The sequence below is a fragment of the Lampetra planeri genome, chromosome 63, assembly GCF_965212315.1.
Source record: "Lampetra planeri chromosome 63, kcLamPlan1.2.h2, whole genome shotgun sequence".
In the NCBI taxonomy this organism is placed as follows: domain Eukaryota; kingdom Metazoa; phylum Chordata; class Hyperoartia; order Petromyzontiformes; family Petromyzontidae; genus Lampetra; species Lampetra planeri.
Window position 1 is genome coordinate 1,983,183 of NC_136169.1, and position 26,899 is coordinate 2,010,081.

General features: G+C 47.9%; 2 protein-coding genes across 3 annotated transcripts; both read right to left on the bottom strand.

Moving 5' to 3' along the window:
- Positions 1 to 369: 369 nt before the first annotated feature.
- On the bottom strand, positions 370 to 15,331 carry NKRF (NFKB repressing factor). The gene is given in 8 exon segments (XM_078619547.1): positions 370 to 943; positions 945 to 2,032; positions 4,235 to 4,915; positions 7,745 to 8,647; positions 10,890 to 11,377; positions 11,523 to 11,635; positions 12,924 to 13,194; positions 15,072 to 15,331. Coding segments are annotated over 7 exon segments (3,804 nt in total). The 5' UTR covers positions 13,166 to 13,194; positions 15,072 to 15,331; the 3' UTR covers positions 370 to 654.
- Positions 15,332 to 19,974: 4,643 nt separating this feature from the next.
- Positions 19,975 to 26,059, bottom strand: COX14 (cytochrome c oxidase assembly factor COX14). Of its 2 annotated transcripts, XM_078619597.1 has the most exons (3): positions 25,963 to 26,047; positions 23,424 to 23,469; positions 19,975 to 22,085 (listed from the first exon to the last, which is right to left on the bottom strand). In XM_078619597.1, the coding sequence occupies exon 3, from the start codon at positions 22,078 to 22,080 to the stop codon at positions 21,901 to 21,903; it is 180 nt and encodes a 59-aa protein (XP_078475723.1). In that variant the 5' UTR covers positions 22,081 to 22,085; positions 23,424 to 23,469; positions 25,963 to 26,047; the 3' UTR covers positions 19,975 to 21,900. The 2 variants fall into 2 exon arrangements, with proteins under 2 accessions (XP_078475723.1, XP_078475724.1); XM_078619598.1 differs by lacking the exon at positions 23,424 to 23,469 and having other exon boundaries at positions 25,963 to 26,059.
- Positions 26,060 to 26,899: the final 840 nt, after the last annotated feature.

The following is a 26,899-nucleotide window of genomic DNA, read 5'->3' on the forward strand; positions in this document are numbered from 1 at the left end:
CCCCCCCCCACTTCAACTTGTACTAACCCCCCCCCCCACTTCAACTTGGACTAACCCCCCCCCCCACTTCAACTTGGACTAACCCCCCCCCCCCACTTCAACTTGGACTAACCCCCCCCCCACTTCAACTTGGACTAACCCCCCCCCCCCACTTCAACTTGTACTAACCCCCCCCCCCACTTGGACTAACCGCCCGCGTCGTGCGTGAAGACGTCCTTCCGATTGCGACGTGGGGACTGCAGTACATCTGACCTGCTGCGTGACAACGAGGAGAGAACAAACACTGGGCGGTGCACGCCGCATGCACCGCCCTCCTGTCCACAGCCATCGCGACAGACCCGGCTGGAAAACACTCGTCGTGAAAGTGCATCAGGCCGCTGGACACGTCACTTTATTTTACTTTCGACAGGAAGCGACAGACCTCCTTTGTTTTACCATATCAGTTATAGCAATTTTAACATTCCTCTAGGTAATGAGATATCAGTACAGCAAGCGGGTTCGCGAACCCGTCTCCAACAACCGCCGAGTGTTGTTACGCCCACAAGAGTCAAAAAGTTTTCCTCCGGCACGCACTCCGGGTTTTCCTCCCAACGGAACGCTCGTTAAAATTCATCAGTCCCAACACGGCGAGCGGATCTCCGAGTCCCCCGAGCCTCAGCTGTGCTTCATCGTCGGCCCCGGCTGGTGCAGGATGTATCGGCCGACCTGCCCGTCGCGCTCCAACTCGCGCATTATGTCGTCGCGATGCATGCGCCGACGCAGAACCAGGTGGCGCCTGCCGTCCCGCCAGTAGCTCTTGCTGCGCAGGTTGTAGCGGGCGGCCACAAGGTGCACGCACTTGCGCTCGTCAAGCGTCAGCTCCGACGAGAAGGTGAGCTCGTCCTGCCGGGACGACACGGCGTACTCCCGAATCACCTCCTCCACGCTGCGCGCCGTCACCCGCGCTGCCCTGGCTCGTGCCGAGCCCCTCGCGCGCCATGCGCTGGTGAACGGTGATGGGTTCCGAGATCCCCTCGCGCCCGGCCGCGCCGATGCCGCCTCCCGTCCAGCCCATCTTGCGCATCAGCTGGCTACCCACGTTGTCCTCCGACAGACGCTCGCCGCCGCCGCGTCGCATGATGTCGCGGCGCGACACCGTCGGCCCCTGGGCGACGTTGCCGGCGTTGCCGTTGGCCGTCGGCGTGATGGTGGGGCGGGTCTGGCGCAGGAATTCTAGGCCCTGCTCGGCCACGGTTTGCTTCACCGCCTTCTTGGGCCCCACGGCGCTGGTGACGAAATCGCCGCCGATGTAGAGCGAGCAGCACCAGTGGAACACGCCGCTCGAATCCATCTGCAGCGGCTCGAAGCGGAACTCCACATCGGTGCGGTTGAACTGCGCCGAGTTGTTGAGCACGCACACGGGGTTGTCGGCGTTGTCCAACACCACGAACTCGCGCAGCGTCGAGCCGCGTCCGTGCCACTGCCCGCCGCAGCGCTGCTGATGCATCGTCAATTGCTTCGGCGGCGCCGCCGCCGCCGGCACGTTCCGGGTCTTGGGAGCGGGGTCGCAGAAGGGGTCCGAGAGCGCCGGCGGCAGGTCCGGCCTGGCCGGCTCCGAGCGGTCGTTGAGGACGAGGTCGTGCATGGCGGCGTCGTGCTCGACCGAGCCGAAGCCCGGGTTGGCGCTGGGCGCGGCGCCGTTGTTGCCGCCGCGCCGAAGCAAGATGCTGCTGCGGTGCCGCGTGACCTGCTGCACGTGCACCGAGTCGCGCAGGAAGAGGCTCAGCGCCCGCTGGGTGGCGCGGTCGCGGGCGCCGTTCTTGCTGCCCGAGTAGCCGGTGGCGAGGTAGATGAGGCGGCAGCGCAGCTCGCAGGCGTAGCCCTGGGTGGGCAGCTGACGGTCCTTGGGCAGGTCGGCGGGCGCCAGCCTCGACAGCTCCACGTACGTGTACTCGGGATTGCAGCCCGACTCCTGCGCGGCGGCCGTGAAGAGCTTGCTGAAGTTGAGCTCGCTCCTGAAGCCGCCCTCCTCATGCAGAATCCGCTTCACCACCTGTGGTCACGGGAACAAGGGCGAGGGATGAGCGAGCGTTAACCCTGCCGCCTGCGATGCAGCCAAGAGGCCGCGAATCAGAGGTCGCAACCGGGTACCCGATACCCGTACCCTACCCGATACCCGGCTACCCGTACCCGGCCGGGTACAGGTACCTGTTTGCGACCCTGATGCGGCGGGGTACGGGTACGGGTAGGCCGTGAGTCACCGGTGAGTAACCGTTTGTCACTCATTTCGGGTAGGGTACGGGTAGCGTACCTGTACCCGTACCCGGCCGGGTACGGGTACAGGTACCCGTTTGCGACCCTGGTGCGGCCGGGTACGGGTAAGGAATCAAAACCCGTTTGCGACCTCTGCCGCGAATACGGTTCGGCATCGTGGTTCCACACAAAAAGGGTGCGATTCTCTTTAAAACATTGATGGTACCGCCTTCGTTTGCAGCGTCCGTCTTTTACGTTCCGTCTCCGTTAGTCCGTTCACAGGTCGCCCTTGCGTACAATGCGAGGCGTTCGTCATAAATTTGACGTGAAACATTCAACGCGTGCTATCATTTTACTTCATCATGTGCAGGCAGACCTCGCTTAGTGCTGAAGATGCATTCGTATTTACGTGTACGTGTATGTTGTGGGGAGCGGTTGTGCAGCGGTTAGCGCGCTGCGCTACGAACCCAGCGACCCAAGTTCGATTCCCACGCACGGCCAACACAGTGGCAATTATCTGAACCGGTCCTGGCTCCCCGAGGTCGACTCAGCCTCAAATGAGTACCTTGGGCGGTGTTTAAACATCGCCACTCGGGAGACAAAGGCAGCCAGGCGTCGTGCTGGCCACCCACCCCCTCGTGTGCCGTGCCGGCCTTCGTAGGTGCTACTCGCTAACAGCACTTGCCCCAACAGTCTGGTCAGGCTATACGGGGGATCTTTAGTCTTTTTGTGTCTATAGAACTTGTCGCACTGTACATAGCCAAACGTGCTAATCCGAGGTGAAGTGATCGCTAATTGAAACAGGACTAAAAGGGGTCATTATAGCATTGTATAATATTCGGGGATGTGTTTCCAAGAGCATTATTTATTTCGTATGAGCAATGTATGCGGGCTTCATTGGGGTATCGGTAATGGAGCTAAGAATACAGGTGATAAACGTTATACTGGTAGGAAACTCCTGGTTACACCAGCCCACAGGGGATTATTGTGTCCGTCGTGCAGGGAGGGGCTGGGTGGGGAGAGGCTGGGTAAGGAGGGGCTGGGTGGGGAGGGTGTGGAGGGGCTGGGTGGGGTGGGGCTGGGTGGGGAGGGGCTGGTCACCCCGTGGTGCCCTTGTAAAACTCAACGTCTAACCTACTCACGCCGGCTTGTGCCCGCCCTCACAGTCGGCCATATTTGCGGAATACACCACGCCGCCGTTGACCCTGCAGGCCATTAACCGAGCAACCCAACGTTCCTACCAGCTCCCTCCGCAGGAATGTGTTTTAATAAACAAACAGGGTAGGGAGGCCCTACCAGGAGTACAAGACTCCAAGCGACATAGCTCGGAGGGTCATTGATGTCTATTGTATCATTGTGCAATTTCCCCCTAACGTGAAATTTTATAGTATGACCATGAACAATTTTCTACCACTACCAGTTTATTTGCTTTGCGACAAATGATGCATCCAATGTGTCTGCGTCGATACTGATATTATTCTAGTGGGCACGTCAACCTTTAATACCTCATTTCTGTACTTTTGGGAAAATTATCTCTCCACCATGACTGAAAGAGATGCCTCTCTAAAATCTCGCCACATACAAATCTGCAAGGAATAAAATGGACGTGTGTCATGAAGAGAGCAAAACTTGACTTTTCAAATCACATGTGTGGGATACTGGCACTCTGTCCCACTTGCCTTCTTTCATCTATTCATTCGGGTTATGTTTGCCAGTACTGTTTCATACAATTTCTGCAAATTTAAGTTCCACAAATAAGGGGTCTCTGTAGTTCTTGGCCAAAAAATGTTGCCTCTTGTTTTGTGATAACCAAAATGAAAGGGCCCCTCAGTAGTGGCAGTTTTTTCTGAATTGGGAGTTATCTTAAGCAAGACGTCCATATCCCGAAATACCCATTTTTCTCATCTTTGCTAAACAACGACAAGTTAAACAAATTTTTTTTTTACATAAATCGGTTCATACCTCCCCCGTAGGATTTTCGCGGCGCAGGAACATTAATTACCTTGTGCAATCGTGTGAAGATAATCTGCCTCGGTTGAATCTTGATCTTGTCGAACGGCGACTGCGACTGCGCCTGCTGTTGCTTCGGAGGTTGCGACAGGAGCGGCTGTTTCACCACCGGTGCCGCCTTCACCGGTGCCGCCTTCACCGGTGCCGCCGGTGGTGCCGGCGACGTCACCGCCACCGCGTTCCAGCTGTCCTGAGTGGGGTCCCCCAAGGAGTCGGTGAGTGCCGGCAGCACGTCCGTTCTGGGCGGCTCCGCGCGGTCGTTGAGGACGAGGTCGTGCATGACCGAGTCGTCTTCGGCGGAGCCGAGCCCCGAGTTTGCGCCGTTTTTGCCGCGCTGAAGCAAGACGCTGCTGCGGCGCCGCACGAACTGCTGCACGTACACCGAGTCGCGCAGGAAGAGGCTCAGCGCCCGCTGCGTGGCGCGGTCGCGAGCGCCGTTCTTGCCGACCCAAAAGCCGGTTGCCAGGTAGACGTGGCTGCAGCGCAGCTCGCAGGCGTAGCCCTGGGTGGATAGATGTTGCCCCGCGGGCAGATCGGCCGGCGCCAGCCTTGACATCTCCACGTACGTGTACTCGGGGTTGCAGCGCGAAGCCTGCGTGGCAGCCGTCAGGAGCTTGCTGAAGTTGAGATCATTCCTGAAGCCGCCCTCCTTTTTCAGCATCAGCGTCACCACCTTTGCGTCCGAAGGGGATTGGGGGCAAGGGTTACCGTTTACATTTTACACGTTTCCCGTAAGGATTTCAACAGTAAATATATTTCGGTTTAAAGCTTTCGTGACTGCAGGGATTCATCTTCTTGGTTCTTTCGGTAAAGTCGTGAGAATTATTTTATGTTTTATTTTTATTATTTTATTATTTCCATTCTAAGTGACTTTACCGAAAGAACCAAGAAGATGTAAATATATTGTTTTCCTCTTCTTGGTTCTTTCGGTAAAGTCACGTAGAAGGGAAATAATAAAATAATAAAAATAAAACACAATAAAATAATTCTCACGACGTTTCGGCCACAACGCAAGCAGCCGTCCTCAGGTGAAAACCAGGTCCGTCGAGGCGACAGAGTCTGACTCTGTCGCCTTTATTTTTATTATTTTATTACTTCCCTTCTACGTGACTTTACCGAAAGAACCAAGAAGATGAATCCCTGCAGTCACGAAAGCTTTAAATCGAAATATTGTTTTCCGACACGCTCAATTGACGATGCGTGCGTTGCGAGTGCAGGAATTCACAGTGGCAGCTCCTCTGAAAGGGAAGATGAGTTCACACCCTAGAAGTGGTGCCACAGCAGAATCTACCCTCCGTCACCAACCTCCTTACTGGCAAAGCCCCCCAATCGAAACCCCCCTTTCGCTGGGGTCCCTCTCCTGGAAAAAGCCCCAAGCAAAGTCCCCTTCGTAGGGTTCATCCCTCCTGGAAAGCAACAGAGCCCCATTCCTATCCTCCAAAATCTGGCGCATCCATGAGGCCTGTGGCTGACCCTCCTGGCCTCCTCATCCAGCCCACAAGGTTTTCTAAGCGTATTCTTAGGTTTTTTCGGTAAAGTCACGTAGATAAAAAATTCATAAAAGTAAAATAAATAAGTATTTCGTGCTGTGACGGTTCCACCTGAAGACGGAAGCTTGTGTTGCCTCCGAAACGTCGTGATTTTTATTTTATTTAAATTTTACTTTTATTAATTTATTTTTTTACCTACGTGACTTTACCGAAAAAACCTAAGAATATGAATCCTTGCAGTCACGAAAGCTTCAAATCTAGAATTTCTAAGCGTAGATAACGAGCCAAGAAAAATAGTCACACGGCCAAAGTGCCATAGCTGGCATTCCCACATCATGCAGGTGACATACCTCATCTGACTATGGGCGAGACACAAAATCATCCAGTCGGTACCCAAGTTGAGAGAGAAACCTGGTAAACAATGGAGTTCAGCTGGGCACCCAGTGATTTCCTGAACGTCCGCATCTCGGCTCGATAGAGCAAAACAGAAACGCAATAAAACACACAGCTTCGTTCTAGATTTGAAGTTTTCGTGACTGCAAGGATCCATACTCTTAGGTTTTTTCGGTAAAGTCACATAGGTGAAAAAAAAAGAAAAACAACTTAATTTAGTTGTTTTTCTTTTTTATTTTGTTTTCACCGACGTGACTTTACCGAAAAAACCAAAGAGTACACGGCTTCGTCCTTCTCCCGCATCCTTCTTGCTGGTGGCACTGCCACCACCACCACAGACAAAAACATTCCCGGCAGTCCGGATTGCCGGAAGGGATTACTCCAGAATTCACTGGGAAGAAACCAGAGGTACTTCTACCACAATTCAGAGCACCCGCAGTTCACGAATAAGCCATCAGATAAACAACCTTTGCCGGAATTCGACAAGGTCGCTGGCACTCCCAGGGCGTGGTGTCCTGATGCGCCGAATCGATCGCCTTCTTCGGATCAACGTGGGCTGCAAGCAACTTTCTCCCACAACTCCTAAAAGGCACTCAACAAGGACACACAAGTGCTAGCGCCACGGTGGCGAGATGTTAACTACCTCGCCTGCTTCATAGGAACTCATGGGTGCAATCCCGATCCTGACACCTGCTGCTGTGTATTTGGAGTTTGCGTGTCCCTCTCTCATCATCATCACGGTGGCTAGGAGATGTTAACTACCTCGCCTGGTGTGCAGGAGGTCGTGGGTTCGATCCACCAGAGGTCGCAAACGGGTTTTGATTCCTTACCCGTACCCGGCCGCACCAGGGTCGCAAACGGGTACCCGTACCCGGCCGTACCCGTACCAGGCCGGGTAAGGTACGGGTATCGGGTATCCGATTGCGACCTCTGGGATGAAGCCATGTTGCAGGTGCGGGTGGGTTGATTCTAGGAACTTGAATTGTGAGAAGAGACAAGACGTTGGGAAATGAGTGACAAACAGTTACTCACCAGTGACTCACGGCCTACCCGTACCCGGCCGCACCAGGGTCGCAAACGGGTACCCGTACCCGTACCCAGCCGGGTACGGGTAGCCGGGTATCGGGTAGGGTACAGGTATCGGGTACCCGATTGCGACCTCTGCTATTCACTACTTATCGGGAGTTACAGAAGAGATGCCTCAATCAACACAATGAACCTGGCATCTTGGAGCCAAGACTGAGGACTCTCAAACTCTAACTAACCCATTATCACCACCTTTAACTGTATACACCAATTTTGTATTCTTGTGGAACATCATAACCCCATTCTGTGCTGCCACAAAATAAATGATTTGCCTATCGGCCTCTAATTAGCTTTCCAATCCAATATTTTCCATATTTTCCAAATTAAACAGATGCTGCGAAATAAAAAAAAATATTTTGGAAAACCAGAAGGCCAATAGAACAAAAAAAAACACATTTGATTTATAAATGGAGGCACAGAATGGAGTTCTGTATAAATACATTGAACTACCAAGTCGTTTAGAATTGAAACCAAGGTTAAACATGTAAAGCAATTGACAACTCCCATCCATTCCGCATTTGAAGGGTAGTTACCTTGTGTAGCCGTGTGAAGATCGCCTGCTTCCCCGCGATTATGCTGCTACTGAACGGCGACTGCCGCAGATTCACAGCTTGCTGCTGCGGCTCCTGTTTCACAGCTTGTTGCTGCTGCTGCTTCAAAGCTTGTTGCTGCTGCTGCTTCAAAGCTTGCTGCAGCTGCTGCGGCTCCTGCTTCACAGCTTGTTGCTGCTGCTGCTGCTTCAAAGCTTGCTGCAGCTGCTGCGGCTCCTGCTTCACAGCTTGTTGCTGCTGCTGCTGCTGCTTCACAGCTTGCTGCTGCTGCTGCTGCTTCAAAGCTTGCTGCAGCTGCTGCTGCTCCTGGTCCAGAGGTTGCTGCTGCGGCTCCTGTTTCACAGCTTGTTGCTGCGGCTGCTGCTTCAAAGCTTGCTGCAGCTGCTGCTGCTGCTGCTTCAAAGCTTGCAGATGCAGTGCTTGCTGCTGCTTCAGAGCCTGGTGTTGCTGTTGCTGCTGCTGCTTCAGAGCCTGCTGCTGCTGCTGCTGCAACAAACTGAGTGATAGCGGCAGAGTGGGCCCTCTACTGCCGCCTGGCCTCGGTTGCTGCATTCTGGGCGATGCCCCGGTGGTGCCGGCTGGCTTGAAGCGCTGGCGATAGTCGGCTTGCAGCTGGGCTGCGTAGTCCGACAGCGCCGACGACTTTTGGACTGTGCCCTGCTCGCTCCCTGCTGCAGCCGATGGTTTCGGAGGCGAAGCAGCAGACGTCGTTCCATGCTGCTTCTGTTGCTGCAGCTGCGGCGGCTGTTGCTGCGGCTGCGTCTGGCCTTGGGTGACGGCACCTTGCAAGATGGACACGAGGAGCCCCACTCCCGACGGGTCGGTGCGCAACTGAGTCTCCACCATCTTCTCGAATTGCGCGCGGAGACGCTCCTCAGCTTGCGCCTGCGATGGTCAAAATGCAACTCTTGTTACATCTTAGTCGTGGGACAATATCAAAACGGGTACCAGCTGCATTCCCACTGCTGGTGGAACGGCCACCACGAGAGGGAGCTCGACAGCACGTCAAGAAGGTACCGGGTCGTCCTCTACTTACGATGGGGATGCGTTACGACGACCCCATCGTAAGTCGAAAATATCGTAAGTCGAAGATGGCCTAGCCTACCCAGGAGTCTTAAAGAATGGTGACAATTGAGGAAAACAGAGCAATTTACACTACCGTACTGTATTAACTAGATACTGTATGTATTTATTAATTACAATACAGTAAAACCTTGGATTGCGAGCACAATTCGTTCCGGAAACGTGTTCGTAATCCAAAGCACTCGTATATCAAAGCGAATTTCCCCGTAAGAAATCATGGAAACTCAAAGATGATTCGTTCCACAACCCAAAAATATTCATGTAAAAATGATGAATACAAAATACCTTTTTATATTTTTATTATTTAAATTTAATACAAAGTAATAAAATGTATTAGTTTAATTTAATCGTGGCTGATGTGAGGGAGAGGAGGGTTATTAAGAGAGAAGAACCATCGGCTCAGTTGTGATCTCGCAACGCACGACAGACAAAGCGTATACTGTACGTACTGCAGTAGTATACTGTACGTACTACAGTGGTATACTGTACGTACTACAGTGCTCGTATTGCAAGACATCGCTCGTTTATCAAATTAATATTTACGTAAAATTTTTGCTCGTCTTGTAAAACACTCGCAGACCAAGTTACTCACAATCCGAGGTTTTACTGTACTGTATTGCACAGTAAAATGTAAAGTAAAAAAAACCAAGGCAAATTCTTAGCCTACCTATATGAACTGCAATTTAATAGAAAGTTTTTTCAGGAAACAATCCTATCTGCTATAAAAACTTTTAACATGCATTGACCGCATCGTATCGTGATAACCCAAAAATGAAATCGCTAAAGCTACGTATCACACATGCATTGAACGTATCGTTCGCCGCTGCGTTTGCCTGCCGCGCGAAATGTAAAATATTTTTCAATTTCGTCGTATCGCCATCGTAAGATCGAAATATCGTAAGTCGGACCATCGTAACTCGGGGACTACCTGTATTCTGTCATACTCCTCTTGGCAGAGGTGGTAGTACCCACACTTGACCCCACGCTCATGACCTTCCGATTAATTGTGGTTGTACCCATCTACACCGCTCGGTCAGGGGATGGGCAACCTGCGACTCCGGTGCCCGCTATGTGGCTCTTTAAGGGCCGCTTGGCGACGTTATTTATTCAGGGACGCGCCCTGTCTCGTATTCACATTGCGGCTCTTGAATTATTGAGTTTTCTTGTTTATCGAATTTTAAACAAATATATGGCTCTTCTTGTTATTTTGGTTTGCTGACCGCTGCGCTTAGGTGGACAGAGGGGGCTGGGGGATTCCAGAAACTCTCCCAATGCTTTGACAGTGACGCCGGTAGATCGAATCAACCTGTGACCTCCGGATTGCAAGTCCAGTGCGCTATCACCCCATAGCAGCATCCCACGTAATAAGGCGGATGTGTAAGTACTCAGGGTGGTGCAGGTTGCACTGTGCTGATGAAATGACCAGTCCACCGTTTGCTTGATTACACTGCTCATGGAACCACAATGGTACAAAAGCCCCCGCCAAAGTCTGAGGACCCAAATATTGCCGTTTTATTTTCACGCTCTGAGACACGACCTTTGGATTTATATTTTACTTTAGTTTATTTCTAGGTCGTGACATAAAAAAACTAGATGGCAGCACGGTCAGTGGGTGTTTAAACTCATACGTATGGACCTCTGAGTGTTATAATCAGATTTATATTCTTAGGTTTTTTCGGTAAAGTCACGTAGGTAAAAAAAAATTCAAATTAATAAAAGGAGGCAACACAAGCCTCCTTTTATTAACCGTCACAGCACGATAGCTGTATCGAGTGAGAGAAATTCCAAGAAAACAGTCCTTGTATATATACTGGTTGAGGGTGAGAGGAGCCAAGGTAGGCCCTGAATATTATTTTTGTGAGGTTCGGTGCGGCTTAAGCACGCTGTTATAATCAGGTTTCTCCGACGCCGAAACATCGGAAATGCTCATCAGAAATGGCGAAACAGCACAACGCAGAAGACTGCTTAAAAATCAGTCTTTTGAGACCGAGGCTTTCATGGTTAAATAATATTATTACGATGAACGTACGCAGGTGGCACCAACCTGATTTTCTGCCGCAGCCTTGTTTCCCGTGCCACTCTGATGCACCTGCAGCTGTGCCTGCACCATCGCCTGCAAGTGCTCCTGCAGCTGGTTCTCCAGCTGAGATCGGAGATCGCTCGTTGAATTAACCGACGACTGCTGAGCTCCCACACCTCTGACACTTCCTCCAACACCGCCTCCTCCTCCTCCAGCGCCTCCAGAATTTCCTCCAAAACCGTCGCCAACATTGCCTACCCCGGGTTTACATCCACCGTCGTCACCGACGTGGTTGGAAGGCCCGGCACCGGCGGGCTTCTGCGAACGGACAAACTGAATGGGCTCGAAGCGCGGCCGATACGTCGCTTGCGGCGCCGCGGTGGATTTCTCGCCGTCGGTGCCGGCACCGCCGGTGGCCGACTCGACCGATGCCAACCTCGCTCTTTTTTCCGACGTGGCCGAGTCGCTTGGCTCCGAGTTGCCGCCGCCGCCGCCAGATGCCGGTTCTTCGGCTGTAGCGGGGACAGAGAGCGCAACGGCGGCAATGCGCGAGTATTCCATTTGAATCGTGTCACTGCACCGTTTGCCACGATGTGAACGCTTTCAGAAAATTGTTGTTTAAGATACGGGGATAAAGAGAGTAGAGATAGGACTCACCGGGTCGTTTAAGCGCGGAGATAGGCTGACCGAGAACATTGAACTTAGGGCCTTGGTCAACTTCAATTCCCTTCGCCATCTCAGTCACCTTCTTCATCAGCTCCGAGTTGTATCTGACATCATCATCATCAGCAGAAACATTGCCTTTGTTACTGGTAGGAACCACCTGGTTCCACCAGCCCACAGGGGATTATTGTGTCCGTCCGTCGTGCATCCAAAAATGGGAGGGGTGGGGCTGGGTGGAGAGGGGAGGGTGAGGAGGGGCTGGGTGGGGAGGGTGGGGCTGGGTGGGGGGTGGGAGGGGTGGGGCTGGGTGGGGAGGGGCTGGTCACCCCGTGGTGCCCTTATCAACGTTTAACCTACTCACGCCGGCTTGTGCCCACCCTCACAGTCGGGCATATTTGCGGAATACACCACGCCGCCGTTGACCCTGGCCATTGACCGAGCAACCCAACGTTCCTACCAGCTCCCTCCGCAGGAATGTGTTATCATCATCAGCGGCAGCATCAGTATTAATTTAAACAGCACGGCTCTAACATCTCAAGAAACGTGCCGACTGCTCACGCAACCTACTCGTAGTGTGCGAATCACAGTTTGGGAGCCAATGGCTTAAGACATTTGAACAAAGTACCATCCATTCAAAGTGGGAGGCCTCACGTGGCTACAGGCCGTATGAAATTAAGTTGCATGCCATAAATGGCCCATGGAGAAGAGGTAGCCCACACCTGACAAAAGCTCACGTAAGTCGAAGGGTGGGTTCACACTGACGTTAGCGCAAAATGTGTCCGCAACACCACAGTGGAACTTAACGTTAAAGCCACTTGGTATGTCTCCTTCCACTCACTCGGCTGCACCCCAATTGGCTGCCGATTCAAACCACGCAAAAGAGTTCTACCGACGTTTCCTGCTGCCGCCCTTACTGGACATCTGCGACAAAAAGCTTCACAGCTCAGTCGAAATTAAGATTCTGATTAAAGATTCTGATACTCAGAAAGGAGTTACAACCCAGAACCGATCTTCCAATAAGCCAGATTTCAACTGCAAGTCGCTCCAAGCCTGGGGCTTGTCATTCAGACGCTGTCTCCACGACAGACTTGTTCTCCACCTGAGGACGGCTACTTGCGTTGTGGCCGAAACGTCGTGAGAATTATTTTATGTTTTATTTTTATTATTTTATTATTTCCACTCTACGTGACTTTACCGAAAGAACCAAGAAGATGAATCCCTGCAGTCACGAAAGCTTTAAATAGAAATTTAATGATATTTTATTATGTTTTATTTTCATTATTTTATTATTTCCACTCTACGTGACTTTACCGAAAGAACCAAGAAGATGAATCCCTGCAGTCACGAAATCTTTAAATCGAAATGCAAGACATGACACAAGAACCCTGACCGCACCTGCACCCCAGGAAGATGTGGTTGACCCAAACCATGGAGAGGGAGACGAGTCGATCCAGATCGTCCCCGCGGAATCGCTCGAGGTTCTGTGCGAGGAATCGCCGTCGCGCCTGCCATTCCTTGACGCTCTCTTGGGGGAGTTGCAGCGAGTCGAGCAAAGCGCTGTCTTCCTCACCGTCTCGCTCACCATCCGGCTCGCCGACTCGCTCAAGGTCTTGCTTTCCATCCCGCTCGCCCGCCATCGTGGGAGGGTGAACCTGTCTTTCTGTGTCTTCACATCACCACCGTCGTCATCACTTAGAACTTGTTATCGCACCGCGAAATAAATTAAGAAGCGCAGTTCAACTGAGCACTTGCGCATAGATGGCGCACGTAACATATCGCTTGTAACGAATATAATTATTGAATTAGTTATATTGTAAGTAGCCGTGTGCGCGTTGTTTGTGTGTACGTATGTTGAACTTCTTCCGCACAGTACGTAGCTAACCGTGAAAATCGTAGGTACGGGGGGGGGAAGGACCACAAACTAAACACAAAATTCTGTTTTAAAGAAACGAGTATTCAGTCTAATTGGAGTTTGCATTTTCTCCCCGTGGATTTTGATCCGGGTCCTCCAGTTTTTCCCTCCACATGTACAATAAACATCGCCCGTTTGGAGTATTTGGCTGCTATACATTTCCACATGATAAGCCACTTCGTGTCATTTGTGGCCATGTCGCTTCTGAAAAAGGGATAAACTATACAGCTCAGTGGGCCTTACCTGGTAAAATAAATAGTAGTAGCAGTCTCAACGGGTTCCTACCTGGTTGAAATGTATGAATGACTGACACACACACACACTGCTTCATGATACCCTATCTATAATACACACAAAATAAAATCCTTCAAATATTGATGCAGTATAATCGCTACTGTACTCTATACTAGTGATACGTCTTATAAAAGTGAAATACACACACAATAACAGATGTTATCTCTTTTATAACAACAGTTTAACATTGCAACAGCGAATGTTGAACAAGTTCTACGCTGCATAACCAACACAGCCAATGTTTCGATTTAAAGCTTTCGTGACTGTAGGGATTCATCTTCTTGGTTCTTTCGGTAAAGTCACGTAGAAGGGAAATAATAAAATAAAACATAATAAAATAATTCTCACGACGTTTCGGCCACAACGCAAGCAGCCGTCCACAGGTGGAGAGCAGGTCTGTCGAGAAGAGAGAGTCTGACATTTACCGAAAGAACCAAGAAGATGAATCCCTGCAGTCACGAAAGCTTTAAATCGAAACATTGGCTGTGTTGGTTATGCTGCGTAGAACTTGTTCAACAGTCGCTGTTGCAATGTTAAATTTCAGACTCTGTCCTCTCGACAGACCTGTTCTCCACCTGAGGACGGCTGCTTGCGTTGTGGCCGAAACGTCGTGAGAATTATTTTATTATGTTTTATTTTATTACTTTATTACTTCCATTCTACGTGACTTTACCGAAAGAACCAAGAAGACAGCCAATATTATCGCACTGTAAAACGGCACTGTACGTCAACAGGCCTCTTGGGCAATACAACTCCTGACTGTTTAAAGTTAACCGACCATACTTCACCACCCTGGTCATTCCGTGTTGATGAAATCGGAGGGGGGGGGGTGATAGAGAGAGAGAAAGAACGCAATCCGGGGACAATTTGCGTTACAATTGTGTGCAAATTGTTAAGCCGGCAGGCGTTTGAAGGTCCCCTGAGAGGCGGCGGCGGCGGCTATTTTCTTTTGACAGCTACGACGACGAAGCGCGCTGTACACTCGCACGGAAAGCGTCTCGGTCTAACAAGTGTCGCCTCGGCAAGGCAATCGTCTAGAACGTCGGCAATTTCGAGGCGCGATTTGCGTTCGAAGCCTCGGCGCGGCCTTCAAAACCGAAGCATCCGCACCGCACGTGCCGCATTACAATTCAAACGCCGCGGCAATTTAATCGTTTAGCGGCAAACCTCACAACGCGCGCGGTTAACGGCTACAGCAATGACGATTTAAAATAAAATAAACCCTTGCAATGGTTGGGTAATAGGCCGCTTAAATGAAACATTACACAGGCCTAGGCCGTAGCGGCCTACCGCTATCCTACATTAAATAATGAATTTAAAAAACCGAATCTCCTCACCTCAGGCGGACGAGCGCCTTAAGATCTCCATGTCGTCGTTTGACGTGAGGAGGAGGAGGGCGGCAACGAGGATGTTCTGTTCGTGACAAAAATGTAAACGGTGAGTGTTAAATAGCAAAAAGTGTGTAAAGTTTTTACAAAACGACTCCTTCGCAAAATCGCCGCCGCCTGCAACCGCCGAGCGAACTGGCAAAAAACGAAATGGCGCCGGCTCGAAGCCGCCTTGCAAATCGATCGCCGATCGATCAGCGGTCGATCGCGTCTCTCTGGGCTCGATTAGTGTGGTCTATATTCTTAGGTTTTTTTCGGTAAAGTCACGTAGGTAAAACATTAAAATTAATAAAAGTAAAATAAAAAATAAAAATCACGACGTTGACGGTTCCACCTGAAGACGGAAGCTTGTGTTGCTTCCGAAACGTCGTGATTTTTATTTAATTTTTATTTTACTTTTATTAATTTAAATTTTTTACCTACGTGACTTTACCGAAAAAACCTAAGAATATGAATCCTTGCAGTCACGAAAGCTTCAAATCTAGAATTAGTGTGGTCTAGTCGGTGGGGTGGGGTGATGGAGGGGTGGGGTGGGGTGATGGAGGGGGGGGTGTGTCAGGTTGCGTCCTCCTGATTGGTTGGCGACGCGGGCACGTGTCCCGGATGGGAGGGGCCTCCTGGTAATTCGGACAAATCTCCTGAAGATATTAGCCGTAATACAAGTTCAAGTTCATTTATAAGGTATAGCCCTGTGAGCCATTCGGCTTTTGAATCGGGTGCAACAGCAACAAGCTAAAAACATGAACAAAAAACATCTTAAAGTGACTAAGTGCAAACAGAAAATTCAAGAAAAGACAGTAAAATATTGCAGAAAAAATCACCGTACACCAACGCTGTGTGCAAAAATCCCAGTGGGATGCAAGTCAAACAACAAACAACAACCACAAGACAACTTAGATTAAGGCCATCAGTCTAACTCTGTACTACAACAAACAAACATGGCTAAACCAATACACTTTTCGAAATCACCAAAATAAAGCCATGAAAGCAATGAAACAGTGATCATACAATATTGATTTTAAGCTTTCGTGACTGCAGGAATCCATACTCTTTGGTTCTTTCGATAAAGTCACGTAGGTAGAAAAATAATAGATCACGAAGTTTCGATCGCAACGCAAGCAATCGTCATCAGGTGGGACAACAGTTCAACACGTGACCTTTCGCGACCAATAGCATCCCACACTACAGGTTGTTTTTTTGGGTTTAGATCGTGTAAATATATGAATGTGTCGTTAAACCCGCCAAAATTATAATACTCCGATTGATGCTCCTGCTGCTGTTGTGGAGTGACTCATGCAGCCAGCTATGGCTGCAGGGTTTTGGTAGTACATGTTTATGCCATTTATTGTGAAAATTCCGTCACAGTTCCTATGATCACTGTTTCATTGCTTTCATGGCTTTTTTTTGGTGATTTCGAAAAGTGTATTGGTTTAGCCATGTTTGTTTGTTGTAGTACGGGGTTTGACTGATGGCCTTAATCTAAGTTGTCTTGTGGTTGTTGTTGTTTGACTTGCATCCCACTGGGATTTTTGCACACAGCGTTGGTGTACGGTGCTTTTTCTGCAATATTTTGCTGTCTTTTCTTGGATTTTCTGTTTGCACTTAGTCACATATTCACTTTAAGATGTTTTTTTGTTCATGTTTTTGTTTTTTGTTTGTTGGGGTTGCACCCGATTCAAGAGCCGAATGGCTCACAGGGCTATACCTAATCAATGAACTTGAACCACCCGACACAGCTAATTAGTAAGGTTTATCACATAAAGAGAACGTGGCCAATTCGTTATTAGTACAGCACACCGGTGTGTTGGAGAGCCAAGCCACAACGTTTACAATCTGAGTGCCGTGACGTTTCGCCGGTAATCACAACTAGCTTCATCAGGCCACAGCCAGATTTGTGGAGAAGTCCTCTTGTTTACTTCCGTAATATTGCAAAGGGTTTTTTGGGAGGAATACGTATAAATGTTGTCAGTTTAACACGTAGGCTTTCGCGATCAATGCTGTCCATAATTCGTTACTAGTTTTTTTTGGGTTAGATCGTGTTAATATAAGTGTGTCGTTAACCCGCAACCACCCGACACAGCCAAATTGGTCAAGGTTTGTCACGTAAACAAAACGTGCAAATCAGTTACTTACTTCAGCAGTAAAACCCACTTCTGGAAAATCGCCTGATGATGTTATCCACAATTAAGTCTTTTTTGGGGGTAAATATAAATGCGTCAGTTTAACACGTAGGCTTTCGCGAACAATATTATCCATAATTCGTGACTAGTTCAGTAACGAATTATGAATAAGTAGTTCATCACACCGGTGTGCTGACTATAGTGGAGTCATGGTCCACTTTATATCTACCCCTATCACTACCAATACCCCTTTCACTACCCTTATCACCACCCCTACCCCTTCTCTACCCCTATCACTACCCCTATCACTACCCCTACCAATACCCCTACCCTTATCACCACCCCTACCCCTTCTCTACCCCTATCACTACCCCTATCACTACCCTTATCACCACCCCTACCCCTTCTCTACCCCTATCACTACCCCTATCACTACCCTTATCACCACCCCTACCCCCCTTTCCTACCCCTCTCACTACCCCTATCACCACCCTTACCAATACCCCTACCAATACCCCTACCCTTATCACCACCCCTACCCCTTCTCTACCCCTCTCACTACCCCTATCACTACCCTTATCACCACCCCTACCCCCCTTTCCTACCCCTCTCACTACCCCTATCACCACCCTTACCAATACCCCTACCCCTTTCACAACCCTTATCACCACCCCTACCCCTCTCCTACCCATCCCACTACCCCTATCACTAACACTCACCCTACCCACAACCCCTCCTTAAACTCTCCCGCCATAATTGGTGCGAAACGCCTTGGATGAAGGCACTCTCTATATATACACACACATCTACATTGGGTAATATTCGCCCTCTCATGTTGATGTCCTTTATTTCATCAGTGCGAGCTCTGTTTAAGACTAATTATTCACACGTGTCAATGTCGCCCCTTTATTTTGACGTCCCTCAATTTTAAACAAGCGAGAGCACTTTGGGGTTCGCTTTTACATCTTGTATTTAACTCAGGCGAGCGAGAGACAAATGAATTGGCCTTGAGAGCAATGACCTGCATATTTAACCCGATTGGAGTGCATTGAGATGCAGCGTCTCTAGCGATGTCCTCTGTACACGCAGGACTTTCAAATACTTTTGGTGAGGCCACACATTCGTTTTCTTGGTTCTTTCGGTAAAGTCACGTAGAAGGAAAATAGTAAAATAATACACCATAATAAAATAATTCTCACGACGTTTCGGCCACAACGCAAGCAGCCGTCTTCAGGTGGAGAACAGGTCTGTCAAGTAGACAGAGTCTAGACAGAGTCTACTTGACAGACCTGTTCTCCACCTGAAGACGGCTGCTTGCGTTGTGGCCGAAACGTCGTGAGAATTATTTTATTATGTTTTATTTTTATTATTTTATTATTTTTCTTCTACGTGACTTTACCGAAAGAACCAAAAAGATGAATCCCTGCAGTCACGAAAGCTTTAAATCGAAATTTCACACATTCGTTGACAACTAATTCTGACTGCGCTTTGACTGCATGCTTCTACCGTGCATTCACAACTACTAACAAGTATAACCCGTAAAAACAACGTTTTTCACTATAAATCCTTTATATGCGTGGCGGCTAGAGTCCTCTCGTCCTCTGGCTTGAGATGGCTCCCACCTATGGGTCAGATGATTGCAATGCACCATTAAGCAATTGGTAATTAAATATAATATTTTTGTCCTAAAAAGTGTAAAATTTTGGAAAAAAAATTTCACGAACATTAATTATCACGCACAACGAGTCTGTGTGCAAAATGTCAGCTCGATTGGATCACGGGAAGTGGGTTAAAAAACGACCGAAAGATTTGCACGGTCCTAAGCAAGCAACCAAGTGAACTTAATATAAAGTATTTAAAAAGACGAGGCGACAAGGGCGCTAAAATTAGCGTTGCTGCCAGCATGCTCGCAGGAGTGGATAGATTGGGACGATCCGGTGACGATGTTAACTACCTCGCCTGGAGGTCGTGGGTTTGATCCTGATCCCAACGCTCTCTCTCTCTCTTTCTTCCCCCGTGGATTTTTCTCCAGGTCCTCCGGGTTTTCCCTACGCATTTAGAAACATGCGTTTAACGTATTTGGCTGCTATACATTTCGACGTGATAAGCCACTTTGTTGCGCTATCATTTGTGGTCAGGATGCTTCTGAAAAGACCTATATAGCTCAGTGGGCCTTACCTGGTAAAATAACATGTTGAGATAGTGGGTCGTTTGAGAGTGGTAGGCTGCACACGTGGCTATGGGCCATATGAATTCATAGACCATGCATTCCCAAACCTATCTTAAAGTTTACCAGTAGTGTAAGCAATTTGGTAAGGCAGGTGGCACAAACACATTCCTGCGGAGGGAGCTAGTAGGAGCGTTGGATTGCTTGGTCAATGACCAGGGTCAACGGCGGCGTGGTGTATTCCGCAAATATGGCCGACTGTGAGGGCAGGCACAAGCCGGCGTGAGTAGGTTAAACGTTGAGTTTTATAAGGGCGCCACGGGGTGACCAGCTCCTCCCCACCCAGCCCCACTCCTCCCACCCCCCCACCCATCCTATTTTTAGATGCACGACGGACGGACGGACACAATAATCCCCTGTGGGCTGGTGGAACCAGGTGGTTCCTACCAGTAAAAGGATGTATTAGTGGCCATATAGTACTAGTCAACGGACCATCATGAGACACGCATAAATGCAACCAATATTGAGAATAACATCGTAAAGAAATCAAATCAGAAAGAATATCTCCCATTAAGTTATGTTTATTAGCAAAACCAATGACAGAGAACGTATACTTACAGTACACAGTTCAGGAGATGAGAAAGGAATAATTTGCGTCCAGAGTTCCGTTCTGGATGGTCGTGTGGTGATTGTGTATTAATCACACTTGATACATTAATATGAAACCCTGGCTTTCCGCAAATATTTTGAACCACAGATCCCTAGCGTCACCACGAGAGATCCTATCGGCATTCGCTCTTCCAAGAAATATCTTAGAAGCTAAGCACAACCGGGCATGGATAGTGCTCAAATGAGTAACTAATATGCACACCAGGTTGCCAGTCAGCTGCAGGACCATATGGTAGGCAGTGCAGTAAATTTCACGGTTATTTTGTACATTTTTTCTCCCCACCTTTTTACAACACCAGCGTGGTAAAGTATGAGTAAATAACCTCACAATCCGTAAGGCTTGCAGAGGCCACATCCAGCGGTGGATTGATAAAGGGCACGACATGTACTTGATAAGCTGTGAAGCTACAATGGCAGCATGGCCAGGTTTCTGACAGGTTTTCTGTGAAGCAGAATTTCAGCGTGACTTCGCACAACTCTTGAGGACATTTGTCCAATTCTTCCACACTGGTCAGATGTCTTGGAAGCATAAAAGTTTTTTTTATTTTACCAGGTAAGGCCCCACTGAGCTATACAGCTTTTTTTTTAGAAGCGACCTGGTCATCACAAATGATAGCTCAACGAAGTGGCGTATCACGTGGAAATTTATAGCAGCCAATTACTCTAAAAGCACGTTGATTCTAAACGTGGAGGGGAAAACCGGAGGACCTGGAGAAAAATCCAAACGACCACGGGGAGATAGAACGTGCACACTCCAAATACACAGCAGGCGTCAGGGTCAAGATCGAACCCACGACTTCCTGTATACCTGGCGAGGTAGTTAACATCTCGCCACCGTGGCGGCCCTGGGTAGGGGCTACCCACAGTTTTTTTCACCGCATGCAACCTGCCGATCAACTGTGGTTTACCCATTTCTGCCGCTTGATGGACAGAGGTGGGTAAATTTCGATTTAAAGCTTTCGTGACTGCAGGGATTCATCTTCTTGGTTCTTTCGGTAAAGTCACGTAACCCAGCTTAAATATACGCTGCCAAGCTTGGTGGTGTTCATTCAGACGCTGTCTTTCCGACAGACCTGTTCTTCACCTGAGGACGGCTGCTTGCGTTGTGGCCGAAACGTCGTGAGAATTGTATTTTATTATGTTTTATTTTTATTATTTCCCTTCTACGTGACTTTACCCAAAGAACCAAGAAGAAGAGGTGGCTAATTAAAGAAACCGGCGCCATTGTTTCAACTGCCGCGCCGTGCGATTGAATCGAACCGGCAACCTGTAGATTGTAAGTGCCACGTGCTCTTACACCATGGCAGCATCCCACTCTGGTACACTCACAAACAAAGCAAGACTACTCAAAAGAAGCCATTCGCCAAATATCCCAAGCAAGCAGGACTCGGGGAGAATTTTCTGGTTAAGTAATTGTCAATATATTATTATTATTATATCGAAGACAATAATACAACCGTGTAGGTTTTCGTGATTGTGTTGTACAGCTCTCCGACATGTTTGGGTTGTAGCGCATGTTGTTTTGCGTGATGCCCGACGTTTTAGTGCGGCACAATCTGAAAACACATCTGAGAGGTGTATGATGATGTTGACAATGACAACGATGATGTGTCCATTTGGGAGAACTTGAATCTTGGTTAAGACATTCTTCCCAGAATGGCTTTGGGGAAACCCGGTCGCAGGCGAAGGGAGCCGAGTGGAGACATTCAGCAGGGAAGGGCGAGAGTCACATTAGGGGGCGGCCTCGTTCTCGGCGCCCAGGAAAGGTCACGAACTCTGCCCATCCCCCCCCCCACCCCTGTCAGGGCGCCCGCCACCATCTTCACTCCTTCAGATCCTCCAGCGCCAGCCGCTCAACCTCGGCGCGCAGGTGTGAGCGGCGCTGCAGGTAACGGTAGACGCGCACGCTGCACAGGTACCCGCCGTACACCGTGAGCAACATCATGGAACCCGAGAAGATGCGGTAACCCACGTCCACCAACTTCTTGCCACCGCCCGTCATGATCTCTGCGCAACAAAAACAAATGCATCGACACGTGTGAATCATTCGCCACTGACAGCATTTCAGATGTTCGCCAATCTGTCCCTGTAGCAGTCCACTTGCTCTCTCACCAAACTCTGTGGCCGTCTGGTTCGTTGTTCCTTCTGATACTAGGAAGCCACTGAAGCGATACACTTTTAAATAATCTAGTTTGAAAACTCATTTCTTTAGATAACTGCTCTTTGTGTTTAGTTGGTTGTCCTTGCCCCGCACCTAAGATTAGCACAGTTGGCTAGATACGGTGCGAAAAAAATCCAACATACGTACGTACATAGAAACTCGATGCGAACATGTAAAAACTGCCGATCAACTCCCATGCAATATGAATCTTACTAACCACTTAACCTCCACCCCGAACGCGAATCGTAAACTCTAAACATAATCCTAAACTTTACCCGTAACTTTATCCCTGAACCCATAAGTATATTCCGAAACCCCAAACTCTTATCCTCAATCCCTAACCCTTAATCTTAACACTAAATCCCGGATAAAAAAAATGTGCGGGAACTACTTTTTGTTATGAAACGGTTATTCTGACGATTGCGGCTTGTTACACAACTGCAATATCTTTATTTGAAGCTTTCGTGACTGCAGGAATCCATACTCTTTGGTTCTTTCGGTAAAGTCACGTAGGTAGAAAATCGAATAAAACTAAAAATAATATATTCTTGGTTATTTCGGTAAAGTCACGTAGGTAAAATAAATAAATAATACTATATTCTTGGTTCTTTCGGTAAAATCACGTAGAAGAGAAACAATAAAATAATAAAAAGAATTAAAAAAAATTTATTTTTATTTTATTGTTTCCCTTCTACGTGACTTTTCCGAAAGAACCAAGAATATGAATCCCTGCAGTCGCGAAAGCTTTAAATAAAAAAAATAATTTATCACGACGTTTCGATCGCAACACAAGCGGTCGTCCTCAGACGGAAAAAATATAATCCAGCAGTGGAACTACTGAATATAATCCAGCGATCGAAACGTCGTGAGAAATTATTTTTTGTTTTATTTTATTTTTCTACCTACGTGACTTTACCGAAAGAACCAGAGTATAAATCTGCAATACCCAACCACTCCACCAGACGGCGACGGTGCCAATTAAAAACCCCGCAAATCCAGAGTGCGTGACAAAATAAAAACACACGGGCCCCGGTGAAACACAAACACACACGTGCGAACTTTGAACACTTAAGACAATTAACACCAGTGATGACGGGCAATGTTTAAAATGTTATGACATTTACTTGCACCACGGCGTCAAATAACGTCAGTGTTAAACAACAACAAAAAAAATGCCTACTCACTGTGACTTTAAGGAAACGTCTTGTGGTCGGCAAGGGAAACCGTGCACTGAAATGCAATAACAATAACAGCGTTATTGCTTTACATTATCCAAGTGATAAGCCACGTCGTTGAGATACCATTTGTGATTCTGAAAAAAGCGATACATAGCAGCTCAATGGGGCCTTCATACCTGTTACAATAAAACAAAGTTTAACCTCGAACAACAGTGGATTTGAGCGTATCAGAAATCGTTGCGTCATTCACCAACCCTTGCCTTATGTGCCGAATCACACAGGCGGATCAATGCCTCGAGCTGAGCGTGTCGATGTTTCGTTTGCACTCCCAACCAACCGATTCGGTTTACCCCGTATTCTTGTACAGAGGAATTGACTTTGCAGATCCATACGAACAAAAAAATCTATATAATTACAATACCCTCCCCCTCCTTGCCTCGAATCACTGCACCAGATTGAATTGAATTAAATGATGACGGCACCCTGATGCTGCTCTATTTAAGACCGGAAGCAACAGGAGAGCTTCACCATTCTTGCCCGATGAAGCTGATTGTAATTATCAGCGAAACGTCGTACTACTCAAATTTTAAAATGCTGTTGATTCTCTGTTCAGCACACCGGTGGGCTAACGAAGTCAATTAATTTGTCCTTTGAAAACGTGACACATTTTTTACTGTTTGGCCGTGTCGGGTGGTGGAGGGTTACGACACATTTATAAATAACGCGATCTGACCCAAAAACCTATATTATGAACAAAAAAATGTCTGTTTGTGTTTCTCCCTTGTGGTGGGACTTTGTAGGAAGAACGTTGAGATTTATAAGCGGCACGGGGTGACCAATAAGATCTGAATTGGCCTGTGATAAGGTCGGGCACTGATAAGGGGTTGACCGACTATGAGTTAGTGGAGTGGAGAGCTCGTGGCGTGAGACCGATGAGTGACAGCACGTGGCGTTGTGGCGAAACTTTGGCGTTCGGATTAAACTCATGCAGCTAGCTAAGGATGCTAGCTTTAGTAATCTATGCTATGTATGTCGCTATTGGAAACTTTCAATCACATTTCTTATGATCACTGTTGCATTGTTTTTACAGCATTATTTGAGTAATTTCTAGAAAGGTTTAGTTTAGCCCGATTTTTTGATGTATAGAGTTATACTTAAACATTTTATCTATATTTATGATTAGTTATTGTGATCTAACATAACAATGGGATTTTTTTTGCACATGTTTGTACGCAGCATAAACAAATGGTGCTTTTTCTGGAAGATTCTATTGTTTTTGTAGGGGATGTTTCAATTTGCGTACAGTTAATTTTTTAAATGTATCTTTTAATTGTATTGTTTGTTGCGGTTGCACCCGAATCAAGAGCCGAATGGCTCACAGGGTTATTCCAAATAAATAAAAACTGAAAATTGGCGGGCGAGCGAGTGGTGAGGGCAACTGCTCTGGTACCCATATCTGTCAACCACTTATCAGTGCCCATCTCATTACAGACCAAAACTAAATGTACAGGATCGTAATACAACCCTGTCAACCCATTAGCAGTGCCTAGCTTACTACAGAGCAATTTAGACCTTTTCTAGATTTGAAGCTTTCGTGACTGCAAGGATTCATATTCTTAGCGTTTTTCGGTAAAGTCACGTAGGTAAAAAAATAAAATTAATAAAAGTAAAATAAAATAAAAATCACGACGTTTCGATTGCAACACAAGCAATCATCATCAGGTATAAATGAAATTTCTATTTCATTTATGAAATTTCTATTTTATTTATTAAATTGCTATTTCATTTATACCTGATTTTTTTATTTTATTTTACTTTTATAAATTTTAATTTTTTACCTACGTGACTTTAACGAAAAAACCTAAGAATAATTCAGACCTTGTTGGTCATCCCGTGCCCTTATAAATCTCATCCTACAAAGTCCCATCACAAGGAGAGAAACACAAACAAATAGACAAAAACATTTATGTTTTTTGGTTTTTTCGTTAAAGTCACGTAGGTAAAACAATTTGAAAACAATTGTTTTACCTACGTATGAATCCTTGCCAGTCACGAAAGCTTCAAATCTAGAATTAACATTTGTTGTCCGTATTGAAACGGCTATTACGGCGTAAGGACATGAACACTCACATTTCCCTGTTCACGAATACGGGGTAAACCGTATTGGTATGACAGGTATGGGTGCCTCTTTAAATATATAACAATCTCACGCAAGCAGAAGTCATGCGAGTCGCTACTGTCACCGTGAGAGCGCGAGGCATGAACGATCTGCAATAGTACGGGACAGCCTCCTCCCGCCCTTGCCTAAACAGCAAAGCCGGGAGCCTAGCGTAGGCCCACGGTTAACTCTCCATGTCCGACAGGGGCAAAAGCTACGAGACCGACAACTTTTTTTATTGGCGCCAAATAAGTTATATATAATGATGCGTGGCGATAGAGTAAAGGGTGCTACGCTGGACAATGATAGTTAAACGTACATTTCGTAAACAATTATAAAGAAATGGAAGTTAAAGCCGCCTGAAGTTGACGCGTAACACACGCTTACCTCCCTCCAGCGGTCACGAAGAAAGCTCGCGTCTGATTGGCTCCTCAGCGCGCGCCGCTTCCCCCGATGTAAGCCGCGCGCCCATTGGTCAATCGAAACAAGAGCCACGCCCACTTCGTGTGAGCCTACGTCATCGATGTGAGGATGTTGTGTAAAAGAAGAGTCGTCGTCCGAAACGTCGTCTATTATAGACGTATCCCTTTGAAGACACCGCACAGTATGATTGACAATTTGTTAATTGAGGTGTGACGTGATGACGTCATCTAGATACAACAGCAAGTTGGAGTGTTGCGCGATGACGTCATTTAGACACAACAGCCGGTTTGGCATGGGACGTGAAGACGTCACCTATATACAGCATCAAGTTGGAGTGTTGCGCGATGACGTCAGTTAGACAACAGCCGGGTTGGCATGCGACGTGTTGGCGTCACCTGGACACGAAAGCGTGCACGATGACGTCTTCACGCACGCCTTATAAATAGCGTGATTGTCGTGATGACGTCTTCACAAAAACAATAACTTTTATATGGCATCCGTGATGACGTCATCAAAAGAACCGCGCTCTTTATATGGCGTGCGTGATGACGTACAAAGAAGGGCCACGCTCCTTACATGGCGTGCGTGATGACGTCATCAGAGTACCCACGCTCATTACATGGCGTGTGTGATGACGTCATCAAAGTACCCACGCTCCTTACATGGCGTGCGTGATGACGTACGAAGAAGGGCCACTCGCCTTACATGGCGTGCGTGATGACGTCATCAGAGTACCCACGCTCCTTACATGGCGTGCGTGATGACGTAGAAGAAGGACCACTCGCCTTACATGGCGTGCGTGATGACGTCATCCGAGTACCCACGCTCCTTACATGGCGCGCGTGATGACGTACGAAGAAGGGCCGCTCGCCTTACATAACGTGCGTGATGACGTACGAAG

Bases quoted from the DNA above. Each gene is read 5' to 3' on its own strand.
- COX14 (XM_078619598.1), bottom strand. From the start codon at position 22,080: ATGACGGGCGGTGGCAAGAAGTTGGTGGACGTGGGTTACCGCATCTTC.